Genomic DNA, 12,880 nt, shown 5'->3' on the forward strand with positions numbered 1-12,880 from the left:
CCCACTGGATTAGTGGAGCTCAGGAGAAAAGACTGCACTCAAACCTATCTAGCCATTGAGCCCCTCTTTCAACAATGGTGGCCTGAACAATTTATCTAGTCCCTGAGCTGAAGATGACTAAAAATGCTGGCTGAAATATTTTAAAAACTCAAAGCACTAATAAGACAGTGAGGAATTATTGTTGTTGAGAACATGAAAGACAGGAAAGCATGGAGGTGAGACCAGCAGTAGGACCACTTTTACCCTGGGGTCATTTACGGATGAGAACTGGGGGCAAAAATGGACAATGTGGGGCAAGTGAGACTGAAATTATAGTCCAAATGTTCCCAAAGGTGAGAAAACTGGTAAACCATCTGCCGCTTTGGGGTTAGGATCCTGAAAGCTGTATTCCTGGGGGAAAGCTTGGAGTCAGGTACAGCACAAATAAATAGAAAATTCACACTGCAAAATATTAAAAAAACAAAATTCAGAATCAATTATTAGGTCTAAGAATAAGTCAGACTCAACTGAAGAGCAAGTAATACATTGAAAGAAAAAACAAAGAAATTTACCCAAAATGAAGCACAGATTAAATGTGAATGAAAAACATAAGAGTGTTGGAGACAGAAGGGACACCATGAAAAAATCTGACATAACTTTATCTGGAGCCCAGGAAGGAGGGGCTATAATGTATAATGTATATAAGGTAAAGAACATTTTTATCACCTCAGAAAGCTCACTCTTGACCCTCTACCCGGGCCCTATAGGCAGTTATGATCCTGATTTCTATGAGCACAGATTAGGTGTGTCAGCCTCACAGATTCAAGAAGATCAATAAACCTCAAGTAAGATTAAGATTGTCCATATTTCGACCCATCAAGGTGAAAGAGCAGGAAATTAAATCAGGCAAAATCTTTAAAATAGAAAAAAAAAAAAGAGAGAGGATTGATTACCTTCAAAGGAGCAACCATTAGGTTGGCAAAAAAAATACTTTTCACAGCAAAAATGGAAGCCAAAGATAGTAAAATAATATAATAAATGTGCTAAAGGAAAATAACTTCCAATCTAGAGTTCCTTATCCAGGGAAGATGTCCTTCAAAAAACAAAGGTGAAAGGGGCACCTGACTGGCTCATTTGGTAGAGGACTGATTCTTGATCTCAGGCTCCTCAGTTTGAGCTCCATGTCGGGCACAGAGCTTGCTTCCAAAAAGAAAGAAAATATATACAGAATTGAAATAATGCACACGTCTACATCTACCAAGAGAAACAGATGCATCTAGCCCCACAAATCTTGTACAAAAATGTTCTAGCGGCTCTATTCATAATGGCTCCAAGGTGGAAACAACACAAATCTGTTCCCGTGTGTCTCCCAGCTGGACAACGGTTCGGAGGGAGGCAATGGGAGGCCGCTCATAAATAAAACACAACAAATTGCTGATAAATGCAAAAATGTGAAAGAATCTTGAAACGTGTCAAGCAAGAGAAACTAGACAAAAAAGAGGACATAGACTGTGAGTCCATTTATGTGAAGTTCAAGAACAGACACACCTAATCTGTGCTCATAGAAATCAGGATCATAATTGCCTCTAGGGCCCGGGTAGAGGGTCAAGAGTGAGCTTTCTGAGGTGATAAAAATGTTCTTTACCTTAATTTGGGTGATGGTTACATGGACAGAATACATTACTCAAAATGGAGATGAAAGCTTAAGAACTGTGGATTTTGGTGTAATAAATTATACATCAGTAAAGTCCTTAAAAGAATTACACAACAACAATAGCATATAATTCTGGGGGGGAGTGACGGTGGTAAACAAATTATCCCTGCATTTTTCACCAGGAGGGCAAACGAACTGCACACAATTAGGCCTTGCTAAATCAAGGATGCATGTTGTGATTTTTTAAAAAAGATATTATTTACTTATTTGACACACAGAGATCACAAATGGGCAGAGAGACGGGCAGAGAGAAAGGAGCAGATCCCGCACTCTGGGACCATGACCTGAGCCGAAGGCAGAGGTTGTAACCCACTGAGCCACCCAGGCAGCCCCGCATGTTGTAATTTTTATTTTATTTTAATCAATTGACTAAAGAATGGGGTCAGGACCCGAGGGCAAAAAGAGCTGCTGCTGCATGTTGTAATTTTTAGAGTAGCCTCTAAAAGAGTAGAAAAAGTGGGTAACCCCCCAATTAACAGAGGCAGGTACACATAATCAGCACCAAAGAAGGGGAGAAGTCCGAGAAGGACTCAGGAGGAACAAAAGCAGGGTCCCTGGGCGCCACACCAACGCAGGGGACAGCGCCTGCGCACGCGCGCTGGGAGCCCCTCCGGGGCGGGGGGCGCGTCCGCGGCGGGGCGGGGGTGCGGTGACTTGGCGCGGGCGCTCGCGGGTTCTTGTCCCTGCCCGTGCTCGTTTTTTCTGAGGTCTCTGTGGAAGGCTGCCTCCGTTTCCCTTCTAGCCGGTCATCGTCAGTGCTTTTCCCTCCGATCCACTCAGTAGAATGTGCTCTCCTGCCTCAGGTTTCTGGACTTTGGTGAACTTCACCCAGGGCTGTAGTGTTGCCTGAAGTCCCTTCCTATTCCCTTCACTCGCTGATGCCAAGCACTGTCCATAAAGCCCGCATTTGCAGGGAGGAAAAAGAGGACTGTTGCACCTGAGAGAGGAAAAGGACAACCCTGTAGCAGAGGATGGTTTCGATCCATCGACCTCTGGGTTATGGGCCCAGCACGCTTCCGCTGCGCCACTCTGCTACCCGAAAGTACGTTTTCTCCGGGGTCCAGAAGAAAGCTCCCAGGCGCCTTCTATAACCCGCGCCACCTAGTGTGTGGTTTAAAAAAAAAAAATTGTCGCTACCTCTAAATCCGTTTTCATTGGCTAATTTCTGACACAGCAGGCGTTTCTTATTGGCTCGCAGGCTGGTCGGCCAAAGGAAACCAATGGGCATTAGAGGCCTGTAGGGCCAGAGCCAATCGCGCCAGGGTTTGTTGGGACGCGCCGGCAAGCCGCGTCTGCGGCGTCTGCTCCTCTGAGGAGAGGGGCGGTTGGTGTGGCCTCCATTGTTCGGGTTGTAGGCGCCATGAGGTAAAGGCACCGGGAGTTCTGGGCAGGGCTGGCGTACTCGCCCGAAAGCTTCGGGGAGGTGGGCCGATGGGAGCCGGAGTCCCCGGAGGGGTCGCGTGCCCGGGGCTGCCGGAGGGCAGCGGGCAGGGGCGAGGGCGGCGGGCGAGGGCGGCGGGCGAGGCCGCGGCGGGCCGGGCGGACGCGGGATGGCGGCTCCGGGGGCCACGGGCGTTACCCGTGCGGCGGCCCCCCGGGCGGCCGCTCTGGTCTCCGAGGCGGGGCACCGGGAACGCGGAGGGCGGCCGCGGGCGCGGGGCCCCTGCGGCGGAGCCCACGCCAGCGCGAATGTCTTGCTTTTCCAGGGGTGACAGAGGCCGTGGGCGCGGCGGGCGCTTTGGTTCCCGAGGAGGCCCCGGAGGAGGGTGAGTGCCGGGGGTCGGCGCCCCTGCCGGGTCAGCGTCGGTCCGCCGTCCGCGCGGTCGGCGCTGGGAGGTCCCGGCCGCAGGGAGCCGTCTCCCCGCCCGCGCCCCCGCCGAGCGACCTCGGCGCGCGAGGCCGTTTGGCTTTTCCGAGGAGTAAGCGGCGTCGTTTCCCCTGTCGTAGGTTCAGGCCCTTCGTGCCGCACATCCCGTTCGACTTCTACCTGGTGAGTACGGCGGGGGCGCTTCCCGGGCGCCGCGGCCCCGCGCTGGCGGGGGGCGAGGGGCGCCGCGTCCGGAGAGGGTCGGCGATCCCAGGCCCGGAACCTTCGTTCCGAGCGACTGGCTGGGTCCCCGCCGAGTCCGCTGGTCCCTCCCGCAGGCATCCCGGGTTGAGCGTCTGAGGAGCAGAAGCAGGTGCAGGGCGCTCTGCTGTCCGAGGCTCCCGCCGCGGCCGCGGGGAGCGGGAGCGCGCCTGCCGGACTCGGGGTCACTTTCGTGCTTTCCTTGCGGCTAGTGCGAGATGGCCTTCCCGCGGGTCAAGCCGGCGCCGGATGAGACGTCCTTCAGTGAGGCCTTGCTGAAGAGGAACCAGGACCTCGCCCCCAACTCTGCTGAGCAGGTGCGCCCTGCCGCCCGCGAGGGGCCGGGCTCCGCGTCTGAAACTCCTCCCGGGGTGAATTGTGCCCTGGTCTCCCCGAGGGAGGTGCCGGTGGGCTCCGTCCCCAGGTTACGTGTGCGGTTATGTCCCTACTGGGGGACCTGTCTTTGGGTCAGAAGGTTCCTCTCTCCTGGCATATTCAAGGCCAGAAGGTCAGAGTGTCTGCAGAGCGCGGCGTCCGTCCGGACTCAGCTTGTGTGGAAAGGGTTAGGGGAAAGTACTCCGACTCTGAGAAGTGGCTTACAGTTTTTCACTGTAGGGTATTTCTGTTTCCTGTTGTTTTTCAGGCCTCTATCCTTTCTCTGGTGACGAAAATAAACAATGTGATTGACAATTTGATTGTGGCTCCAGGGACATTTGAAGTGGTGAGTTTTTAATGATTTAGTCATAGGAACGGCAGTCTTGGTAGTGTGGGTAGCGTTTCCTTGGCGCCCGTCTCTTAATTCTTCAGTTACTTGTTCTCCAAGCCAAGCCTAAAATGGAAAGCAAAGTACAGTGGAATTCCTTTGTAGTGGTGATGTGGTGGGGACAAGACTTGTGTCAGCGCTCTGAGCTAGCCATAATGTACTAGTTTTTTCATGTGGTTGTTTTGGGATAGGATTTGACTTCTGCTACTTCTAAGTCTGGCTAATAATTGTAATTGACTTCTGAAAGGAAATTGTTTTTTTTTTTTTTAAGGTTCTATTTATTTATTTGAAAGAGGGAGCGTGCACATCAGCATGAGTGTGGGGGAAGGCAGAGGGACAAGTAGAAGCCCTGCTGAGTGGGGGGTCCAATGCAGACAGATCCCCAGGACCCTGAGACCACCACCTCAGCCGAAGTCAGGCTGACATACTTAACCAGTAGCCACCCAGGCACACCTAGACAGTCTTTTTCACTTATACATTTTTTTCCTCCCGGAAATCCTTCTTCCAACAGCAAATTGAAGAAGTCCGACAGGTGGGATCATATAAAAAGGGAACAATGACTACAGGACACAACGTGGCTGACCTGGTGGTAATCCTAAAGATTCTGCCAACATGTGAGTGCACCTCTTTATGGCCACAGGAGCAGAAAGTTGAGTTTGAGGCATGGGGATCTTTAAAGCCCAAATTGCTTTTCTTTTTTTTGTTTGTTTGTTTGTTTGTTTGTTTGTTAAGGTTTTGTTTATGAGAGAGAGAGAAAGAACATGAGCCATGGTGGCAGGGGGCGAGGGGATTGGCAGGGAGAAGCAGATTCCCCACTGAGCAAGAGTCTGACCCAGGGCTTGATCCCAGGACCTATGAGATCATGACCTGAGCTGAAGGCAGCCACTTAACCAACTGAGCCACCCAGGAGCCCCTAAAGCCCATATTTCTTGTGAGGAAGATTGTTTGGAAGACAAATGGGAAATTTATTTTTTTTAATATGCGCTGAGGTAATAAGGGACAAAGTCTGGACGATGTGTCTGAAAAAATGTATGTCTGGTTCCTAAAGGGCAGTGTTTCTCATTTGGTGATTTTTGTCTCCCATGGGATATTTGGCTGTATCTAGAGACAGTGTGGGCTATGGCATCTGAAGAGTAGAGATCAATTCACAGGACATACTCTGTCCTCCAACTGTCAAAGAATTATCCAGCCTCAAAGGGGATTAGGGCCACTGATGAGAAACCCTACTATTCAAAAAAATAAAAACAAAAATGGGGTATGGGTATAGGAGGTATCCTGTTCTCTGAGCCTTCCGGTTTCTCTGTTGAGGTGTTAGTTTCCCCTTGTAAAAGTGTTTATTCTTTATTCTTTTTTTTTTTTTTTAAGATTTTTATTTCTTTATTTGACACATGACAAGTAGGCAGAGAGAGAGAGAGAGAGGAAGAGGAGGAGGCAGGCTCCCCACCGAGCAGAGAGCCCGATTCGGGGCCCGATCCCAGGATCCTGGGATCATGACCTGAGCCAAAGGCAGAGGCTTTAACCACTGAGCCACCCAGGCGCCCCTAAAAGTGTTTATTCTTGCTTGCCGTTGCTCCAACCTTGCATGTGGGGCAGAAATCAGAGGGGGGGAATAGTACAGAGCTGTATAGCCTTTGAATAATTGTTTATGGTCTCTTTTTCTCTCATCTAGTGGAAGCTGTTGCTGCCCTAGGGAACAAAGTTGTGGAAAGTCTAAGAGCACAGGATCCTTCTGAAGGTTTGAGTTTGTTACTGAACCTGTATTTAGTGATCATAGGAACCAGGTGTATAATTTCAAGTACACTTTTTAACAAAGTCTGGTCAGGCTAGAAGGAAGAGTGAATGTAGAGTTTTATGTTGGGGAAGTTTTTGACCGTGATCTCCAGTGTTCAGAATCCTGTTGCATCTCCTTTACCTTTATTTACTCTTTTTTTTTAATAGTCAAGGCTATTTTTTATTTTTTTAAAGATTTTATTTATTTGACAGAGCAAGAGGGGGAGAGAGAGAGACCACAAATAGGGGGAAGCACCAGAAGGAGGGGGAGGGGCAGACTTCCTTCTGAACAGGGAGCCCCATATAGGGCTTGATCCCAGGACCCCGATGACGTGGACCCAGGATCCCATGACCTGAGCCAAAGGCAGATGCTCAACCAACTGAGCCACCCAACCGTTCCTACTTTTTTATTTTTTAAGATTTTATCGACTTAGCATGGGCAGAGCAGGGGAAGAGGGACAAGTAGATTGCATGCTGAGCACAGAGCCAGATGCAGGCCTTAGTCCCACAACCCTGCCATCATGACCTGAGCTAAAATCAAGAGTCAGATACGCAGTCAACTGAGCCACCCAGGCATGCCTACTTTTTACTTTTTTTTTTTTTTTTTTTTTTTTTTTTAAGAATTTATTTATTTGACACAGGTCACAAGTAGGCAGAGAGGCAGGCAGAGAACGGGGTGGCGGGGGGTGAAGCAGGCTGGCTCCCAGTTGAGCAGAGAGCCCAATGCAGGGCTCAATCCTGGGATCCTGGGACCCTGGGATCATGGGATCATGACTTGAGCTAAAGGCAGAGGCTTAACTCACTGAGCCACCCAGGCACCTCTACTTTTTACTTTTTTAAAGTTTAAGTAATTGCTATATCCAGTGTGGGGCTTGAACTCACACCCTAGAGATCAAGGGTCCCATGTTCTACCCACTGAGCCAGCCAGGAGCTCCATGTCCATTACTTTTAAAATTGTATTCTGAATCCTCATTCTGGACTTTTAATATTTTATCAAAGGTTTTATTTATTTATTTGAGAGACACACTACTTGCTTGCTCCCAGGGAAGAGGGGGTAGAGTGGGAGGGAGAGGGATAAGCTGATCCTGCGCCCAGTGCAGAGCCGACATAGGGCTTCATCTCGGGACCCTGACACCAAGACCTGAGCCAAAACCAAGAGTCAGATACCTGGTAGATAGACTGAGTCACCCAGGTGCCCCTGGATTTTGCTGTTTTTAAAAACCTATTTATTCCCCTGCTCCCACTGTAGATTTATCTCTGGTAATATAAAAGAAATGGGAAATTTACAGCTTTTGATTTTCTTTCAGTTTTGACCATGTTGACCAATGAAACTGGCTTTGAGATTAGTTCTTCTGACGCTACAGTAAAGATTCTCATTACAACGGTGCCGCCCAATCTCCGAAAACTGGACCCAGAACTCCATTGTTAGTTCTTTTTTTCTGTTGCTGAGATATTTGGGAAAACAAAACATGGCATAAAGTTGCTGTTAAGTTCACTTATTAGCTTGTTGCTATTCCATGTGAAGCCTTCTGCACTTAAGTTGATGCCTAGACTTTGTTGTCTCCCTCTGTAATTTGGAGAGTTTTACCAGCTTGCTAGTGAAATTGTTACATGGGATGGCTAAGAAAGCAACTGGTGGAGGACTTAAGGAGGAGTGAGGAAATATTTATGGGGGGGGGGTTGGCTCTTGGAGAAAGTGGTGGATCTTGCATACTTTTACATTTGATTTGGAGGAAGAACAGTGATTTTTGGACGAATGATTTGCTGATCTGAGGAACATGGGGTGGTTTAAGAAATTAGGAAGTTACCCTGTCTTGCAAGTTCTTGGGACTATGGCAGTGTGGCTGAATTGCTTGCTTAATCATGGTAGTATTTCATTGTGGCCTGTTGTGCTTGTCTTCTAGTGGATATCAAGGTGTTACAAAGTGCCTTAGCAGCCATCAGACATGCCCGTTGGTTTGAGGAAAATGCTTCTCAGTCCACGTGAGTCACTCATTATTTGAGTTAAAATTAATAACTAATTAATAGTGAGTAACCACATCCCCCATACTTCCTCTGTTAGAACTTTTTTAGCTATAATTTGTCAGGGTTGGTTTTTGGTAGGGTTTTCTTTTTCTTAAACTTCAAGTAAACAAATTTAGATTGAAACAGAATGTGTAGTTTTGGAAATAAAATCAGCTCTGTACCTGGGGGATGGAAATACATGAACTTATTAATCTCTGGGTCCTTCTTACCTTCAGAGTTAAAGTTCTCATCAGACTGCTGAAAGACCTGAGGATTCGTTTTCCTGGCTTTGAGCCCCTCACACCCTGGATCCTTGACCTACTCGTAAGTAAAGAAGGGCATTTGGGGGTGCCTGGGTGGCTCAGTGGATTAAGCCACTGCCTTCAGCTCAGGTCATGATCTCAGGGTCCTGGGATCGAGCCTGGCATCCGGCTCTCTGCTCAGCGGGGAGCCTGCTTCCCTTCCTCTCTCTCTGCCTGACTCTCTGCCTACTTGTGATCTTTGTCAAATAAATAAATAAAATCTTTAAAAAAAAAAAAAAGAAGAAGAAGGGCATTTGGCAGTTCCTGCTCATCCCTACTTAAAAGTAGTTACTCTGAAACCCATCAGGTCTGAAATTTGGTGAAGCTGAAAATGAATTCCATGGTGGGCAAAGTAATCCCGTAAATACACAAGGTTTATTACTTCCTTGGGTTTTTGGAGTATTCAGTTGAATGAGTAATTGGCTACCCTTAAGCCTTTTTGTTACTGATCTCATTTCAGTAACATGATAATGGAAGGAAATTACTGAATGAACAGCCATTTCAGAATTGCTCATGAACATTGGAGCTAGGCCTTAATAACCAGTTTTCTCTTGGATGGTTTCAAGTTTGTTTGGCTAGATACGGCAAGTTCCAGATTGTTTCTTTTCCAGGGGCACTATGCCGTGATGAACAATCCCACCAGACAGCCTTTGGCCCTAAACGTGGCATACAGGTATGACCGGCTGCTTTGGGTTTGGGGCTGGGTTTAAGTGGTCTTTGTGTTCTCTTAATGTTCTTGTGTGTTTCAGGCGTTGCTTACAGATTCTGGCTGCAGGACTGTTTCTGCCAGGGTCGGTGGGTATCACTGACCCCTGTGAGAGTGGCAACTTCAGAGTACACACAGTCATGACTCTGGAACAACAGGTATTGGGACAGCGCTGATATGGTCTGTTATGCCCCACTCTCGTCAGAAGGCAAAGGGAATGTGGTCTTTGCCGGTGGGGGTGGGGGTGAAGATCTAGGGGTTCTCACAGAGTTTGTTCCTGAATTTAAGGTTGTCTTTATATTCATGATAATGTTCATCAGATAAGTACTTTGATTCATCTTGCTAGTTTACCCTCACTTTGCTCTCCTTTAGGACATGGTGTGCTACACAGCTCAGACTCTGGTCAGAATCCTCTCACATGGTGGTTTTCGGAAGATTCTCGGCCAGGAGGGTGATGCCAGCTGTGAGTGCTCACCGTGGGTCCCGGGTTCTTTGTGCTGCTCTGTGGTCTGCAAAGAAGCCCTGCACTGCTCAGATGTCTTGCAGTTTCTACTGTGTAGATCATGAGTTGTATGCTCGACTACTTGGCTTGAAATCACTTTTTCTTTTCTAGATCTTGCTTCTGAAATATCTACCTGGGATGGAGTGATAGTGACACCTTCAGAAAAGGCTTATGAGAAGCCACCAGAGAAGAAGGAAGGGGAGGAAGAGGAAGAGAATACGGAAGAACCACCTCAAGGAGAGGAAGAGGAAAGCATGGAGACTCAGGAGTGACCTTCCTCTCTCTTCATCCCTTTTCTTTTCCAAGGGGAAGACTGCAGCCTAAGCTAACTGCTACTGGGCTTTATATGGTGGCATTTCTGAGGGATGGGGAGACAGGAAGGAACATAAACTCTATAGAAGGGATTGTCATTCCACTGGGTTCTGATTGGCTCAGGAGCCAGAAGTCTCCCATTTATGATCTAGGCCATCCATCCATAGTGAAGCAGCCTACCAGCTTTTCTTCCTAAGACTTCAGAGAACCCAGTTCCTGGAAACCTCTCTCAACCAGTACTTTGTTATTGAAATGTTGTGAGCTGTTAGTGTCTGATTTTTTTTTTTTTCCTTTTCTAAGAAAAATGATTAAAGTACTTCCTAGTAGGGCTCTTGGTCTTGTTTTTCATTGGCACCTGAGAACCTTTTTTGCTTTCTGTACTCTTAAGTAAAAGTGATACTTGAGTCTTTTCGTTATAAACACTAGATCATAATTTGAAGCCATATTTGAATCAAAGTACAATGACTCTTGGAACCTTTCCATACACCAGGGTAAACTAGAACACTGTTTAAGCATTTATTGAATTAAATGGTTCTAGCAATACTGCTACTTTATTCAAGACAAGTGCAGTCAACAAAAGAGGGTATAGACAGGAGTTGTTACCTTGACTTTGCCTGCCCTCTTCTCCAAATCCTCTGTAAACACAAAAGTCACAAGTAGAGGACATGCAACAGAAGAACAGAACTAGGCCTGAAGGTAGAGGAGTTCTGTCTTGAGTATGTACAGGCCTCAGCTCCTTCTTGGAAGCAAGAGTCATAATAAATCCTTTGGGATCATTGATCCTGCCGTACACCGGTTTGAGGCCCCACATAAATGGGTAAGACTTAAGTGCTTCAAACAAACTGGGCTGCTATGCTGATGTCCCATGGTCTACAGGGAGTCCTGGAAGAAAAGCAGCTGGGGAACAGTACTTGTGCTACTCTGAGGCCATGGGTGGCTCCCATCTTCTGGCCTATTACTTGCTTGGGGAACCAGGAGGGTAAACCCCTGAATCCAGCATTGCCCTCCTGCGGGCTGTTTCCTTGGCCACGCTGTGGTTTAGCCGCCTCAGTCGTTCCTATAAGACAAGATATGAATCATGGGGCGCCTGGGTGGCTCAGTCGTTAAGCGTCTGCCTTCAGCTCAGGTCATGTTCCCAGGATCCTGGGCTCATGCCCCACCATCAGGCTCCCTGCTTGTCGGGAAGCCTGCTTCTCCCTCTCCCATTCCCCCCTGCTTGTTCCTGCTCTTGCTGTATTTCTTAAAATCTTAACAAGATTTGGAGTCTTAGGTACTCTGTGAAAGGCTCCAGCACTCCCTGTCAACTAGGTGCAGAACAGTACCTTGGGCTTGCTCCATCTCCACATCAGTCTCCTACAGAACTGTCCAGGAGAGGAACTGGGAATGAGTTCTACTACGCCCGAGACTAGCTGACAACTTCCTTTGTTTCACTGCCTTGGGGACTGTGGGATGTCCCTGACGACTTGGAAAGAATCACTGCTGGCGGGGAATTCTTTTACCTGCGCGTTCTGTAGAATGTTGTTGACCAAGACCACTCGCCGCCGGGCATTAAGCAGCTTCTTCACGTAGGGGTCGAGGTCCAGGGCCACCTTCTGATCCTCATTGATCCGGCACAGTTCTGGGGGATGGAAGGAAGGAGCAGCGAACATCACATGGTTCCCTTCCTGCTCCTAGGGAGAGCAGGCTGGTAAATGGGATTTAAACACGCCTGCACCCACGTGGGCCGGCCACTAGAACCCCGGAAAGCAGAATCCACTGCGGCCTCGCAGCCCTGCCAGCCCACGACCGAAGCCCACCCCGAGCTCGGCTAAACGTGAGGCTCTAGAAGGTCGCTGCAGGGTCGCTGGTCCACGGGGTGCTTACTCACCAGTAGCTAGGTTGTCAATCTGTTCCCGTAGTTCTACCTGGCTCTCTCTGCAAAGAGGTACGAGACCCACACTGTCAGTTACCGGGACTCGAAAAACCCACTCCCTCAAGGACTCCCCAGATGCGGGGCGGCGCCATCACCACCACCACCACCACCCCGAGGCCGCCCGGCCGCCCGGCCTCTCCCTCCAGACCCGCGCGAGACTCCGCCCCCTTCACGCACAACCCCGCCCCTTCCGGTACAGCACTCCTCCTCCTCCCCTCCCCCCATGGGGAGAGGCCCGGCCCGGCCCCGCCCCGCCCCTCCCTCTCGGACCTGACGGCGTGGACGTGAGAGTCCAGCTGCTGCACAGCCGGTCGCAGGAACTCGAGGAGCCCCTCGGCGAAAAGGTCGCGGCCTGCGGGACCTGCCACTGGGGTCCCTGCCCCGGACACAGCGGCGGAACTAGCCGCCGCCATTACGAGCCGTCCTTCCGCCCGGAGCGTGCCGCGCGGGCCGCCGGGAACTGGAGTCGCGCTCACGTGCGCCACCAGGGGGCGCCTGGGAGCTGCTGGCTGGACGCAGCCTGGGGACTTCTGGGAAACCGAGTCTCCGCGACCGGGGGCGGGGCGGGCCGGGCCGACCTGCCGTTCCTTGGAGGCCCCGGAGAAGCGGTGTTGGGGGGCGTCTCCAGACCTCGGGGGTGGAAGGAGCCATTTTGGGGGCGGCTGTCTTGGGTGTTCCGCAAAGGGGAGAAAGGGAGTGCTTGTCTCTCTGGTTGCGCTTAGCCTCCCGTGCTGCCCAGGTCTATTCATCGTGTATATGGTCTCCTATTTCCGACTTGCGCGTGCGCCTTTTGACGGCGCTGCAGCGCCTCCAGAGGAAGCAGGAGTAATACTAAGTCTTACAAGGGA

At 49.6% G+C, this 12,880-nt stretch overlaps 2 protein-coding genes and 1 non-coding gene across 3 annotated transcripts; 1 reads left to right on the forward strand and 2 right to left on the reverse strand.

Annotated features, from left to right (window-relative positions):
* Positions 1 to 2,655: 2,655 nt before the first annotated feature.
* Positions 2,656 to 2,727, reverse strand: TRNAM-CAU. Its single transcript has one exon. It is a non-coding gene; the product is annotated as a tRNA-Met (tRNA).
* Positions 2,728 to 2,938: 211 nt separating this feature from the next.
* Positions 2,939 to 10,448, forward strand: ILF2 (interleukin enhancer binding factor 2). The gene is made up of 14 exons (XM_032318771.1): positions 2,939 to 3,058; positions 3,400 to 3,459; positions 3,641 to 3,683; positions 3,974 to 4,078; positions 4,405 to 4,482; positions 5,036 to 5,138; positions 6,194 to 6,259; positions 7,602 to 7,718; positions 8,199 to 8,277; positions 8,535 to 8,622; positions 9,212 to 9,273; positions 9,350 to 9,464; positions 9,679 to 9,769; positions 9,920 to 10,448. Exons 1-14 carry the CDS (start codon positions 3,054 to 3,056, stop codon positions 10,078 to 10,080), a joined length of 1,173 nt encoding a protein of 390 aa, XP_032174662.1. The 5' UTR covers positions 2,939 to 3,053; the 3' UTR covers positions 10,081 to 10,448.
* A 174-nt stretch (positions 10,449 to 10,622) lies between these two features.
* Positions 10,623 to 12,806, reverse strand: SNAPIN (SNAP associated protein). The gene is made up of 4 exons (XM_032318781.1): positions 12,303 to 12,806; positions 11,988 to 12,034; positions 11,620 to 11,738; positions 10,623 to 11,177 (listed from the first exon to the last, which is right to left on the reverse strand). Exons 1-4 carry the CDS (start codon positions 12,779 to 12,781, stop codon positions 11,076 to 11,078), a joined length of 747 nt encoding a protein of 248 aa, XP_032174672.1. The 5' UTR covers positions 12,782 to 12,806; the 3' UTR covers positions 10,623 to 11,075.
* Positions 12,807 to 12,880: the final 74 nt, after the last annotated feature.

This window comes from Mustela erminea, chromosome 17, assembly GCF_009829155.1.
Source record: "Mustela erminea isolate mMusErm1 chromosome 17, mMusErm1.Pri, whole genome shotgun sequence".
Classification (NCBI taxonomy): domain Eukaryota; kingdom Metazoa; phylum Chordata; class Mammalia; order Carnivora; family Mustelidae; genus Mustela; species Mustela erminea.

Coding starts and splice junctions, on each gene's coding strand:
- ILF2 (XM_032318771.1), top strand. Junction 3,460..3,640: donor CGAGGAGGCCCCGGAGGAGG/GTGAGTGCCGGG, acceptor CCCCTGTCGTAG/GTTCAGGCCCTTCGTGCCGC. Junction 8,623..9,211: donor CCTGGATCCTTGACCTACTC/GTAAGTAAAGAA, acceptor TTTCTTTTCCAG/GGGCACTATGCCGTGATGAA.
- SNAPIN (XM_032318781.1), bottom strand. CDS start 12,781: ATGAATAGACCTGGGCAGCACGGGAGGCTAAGCGCAACCAGAGAGACA. Junction 12,035..12,302: donor TCTCACGTCCACGCCGTCAG/GTCCGAGAGGGA, acceptor ACCTCTTTGCAG/AGAGAGCCAGGTAGAACTAC. Junction 11,178..11,619: donor ACATTCTACAGAACGCGCAG/GTAAAAGAATTC, acceptor CTTGTCTTATAG/GAACGACTGAGGCGGCTAAA.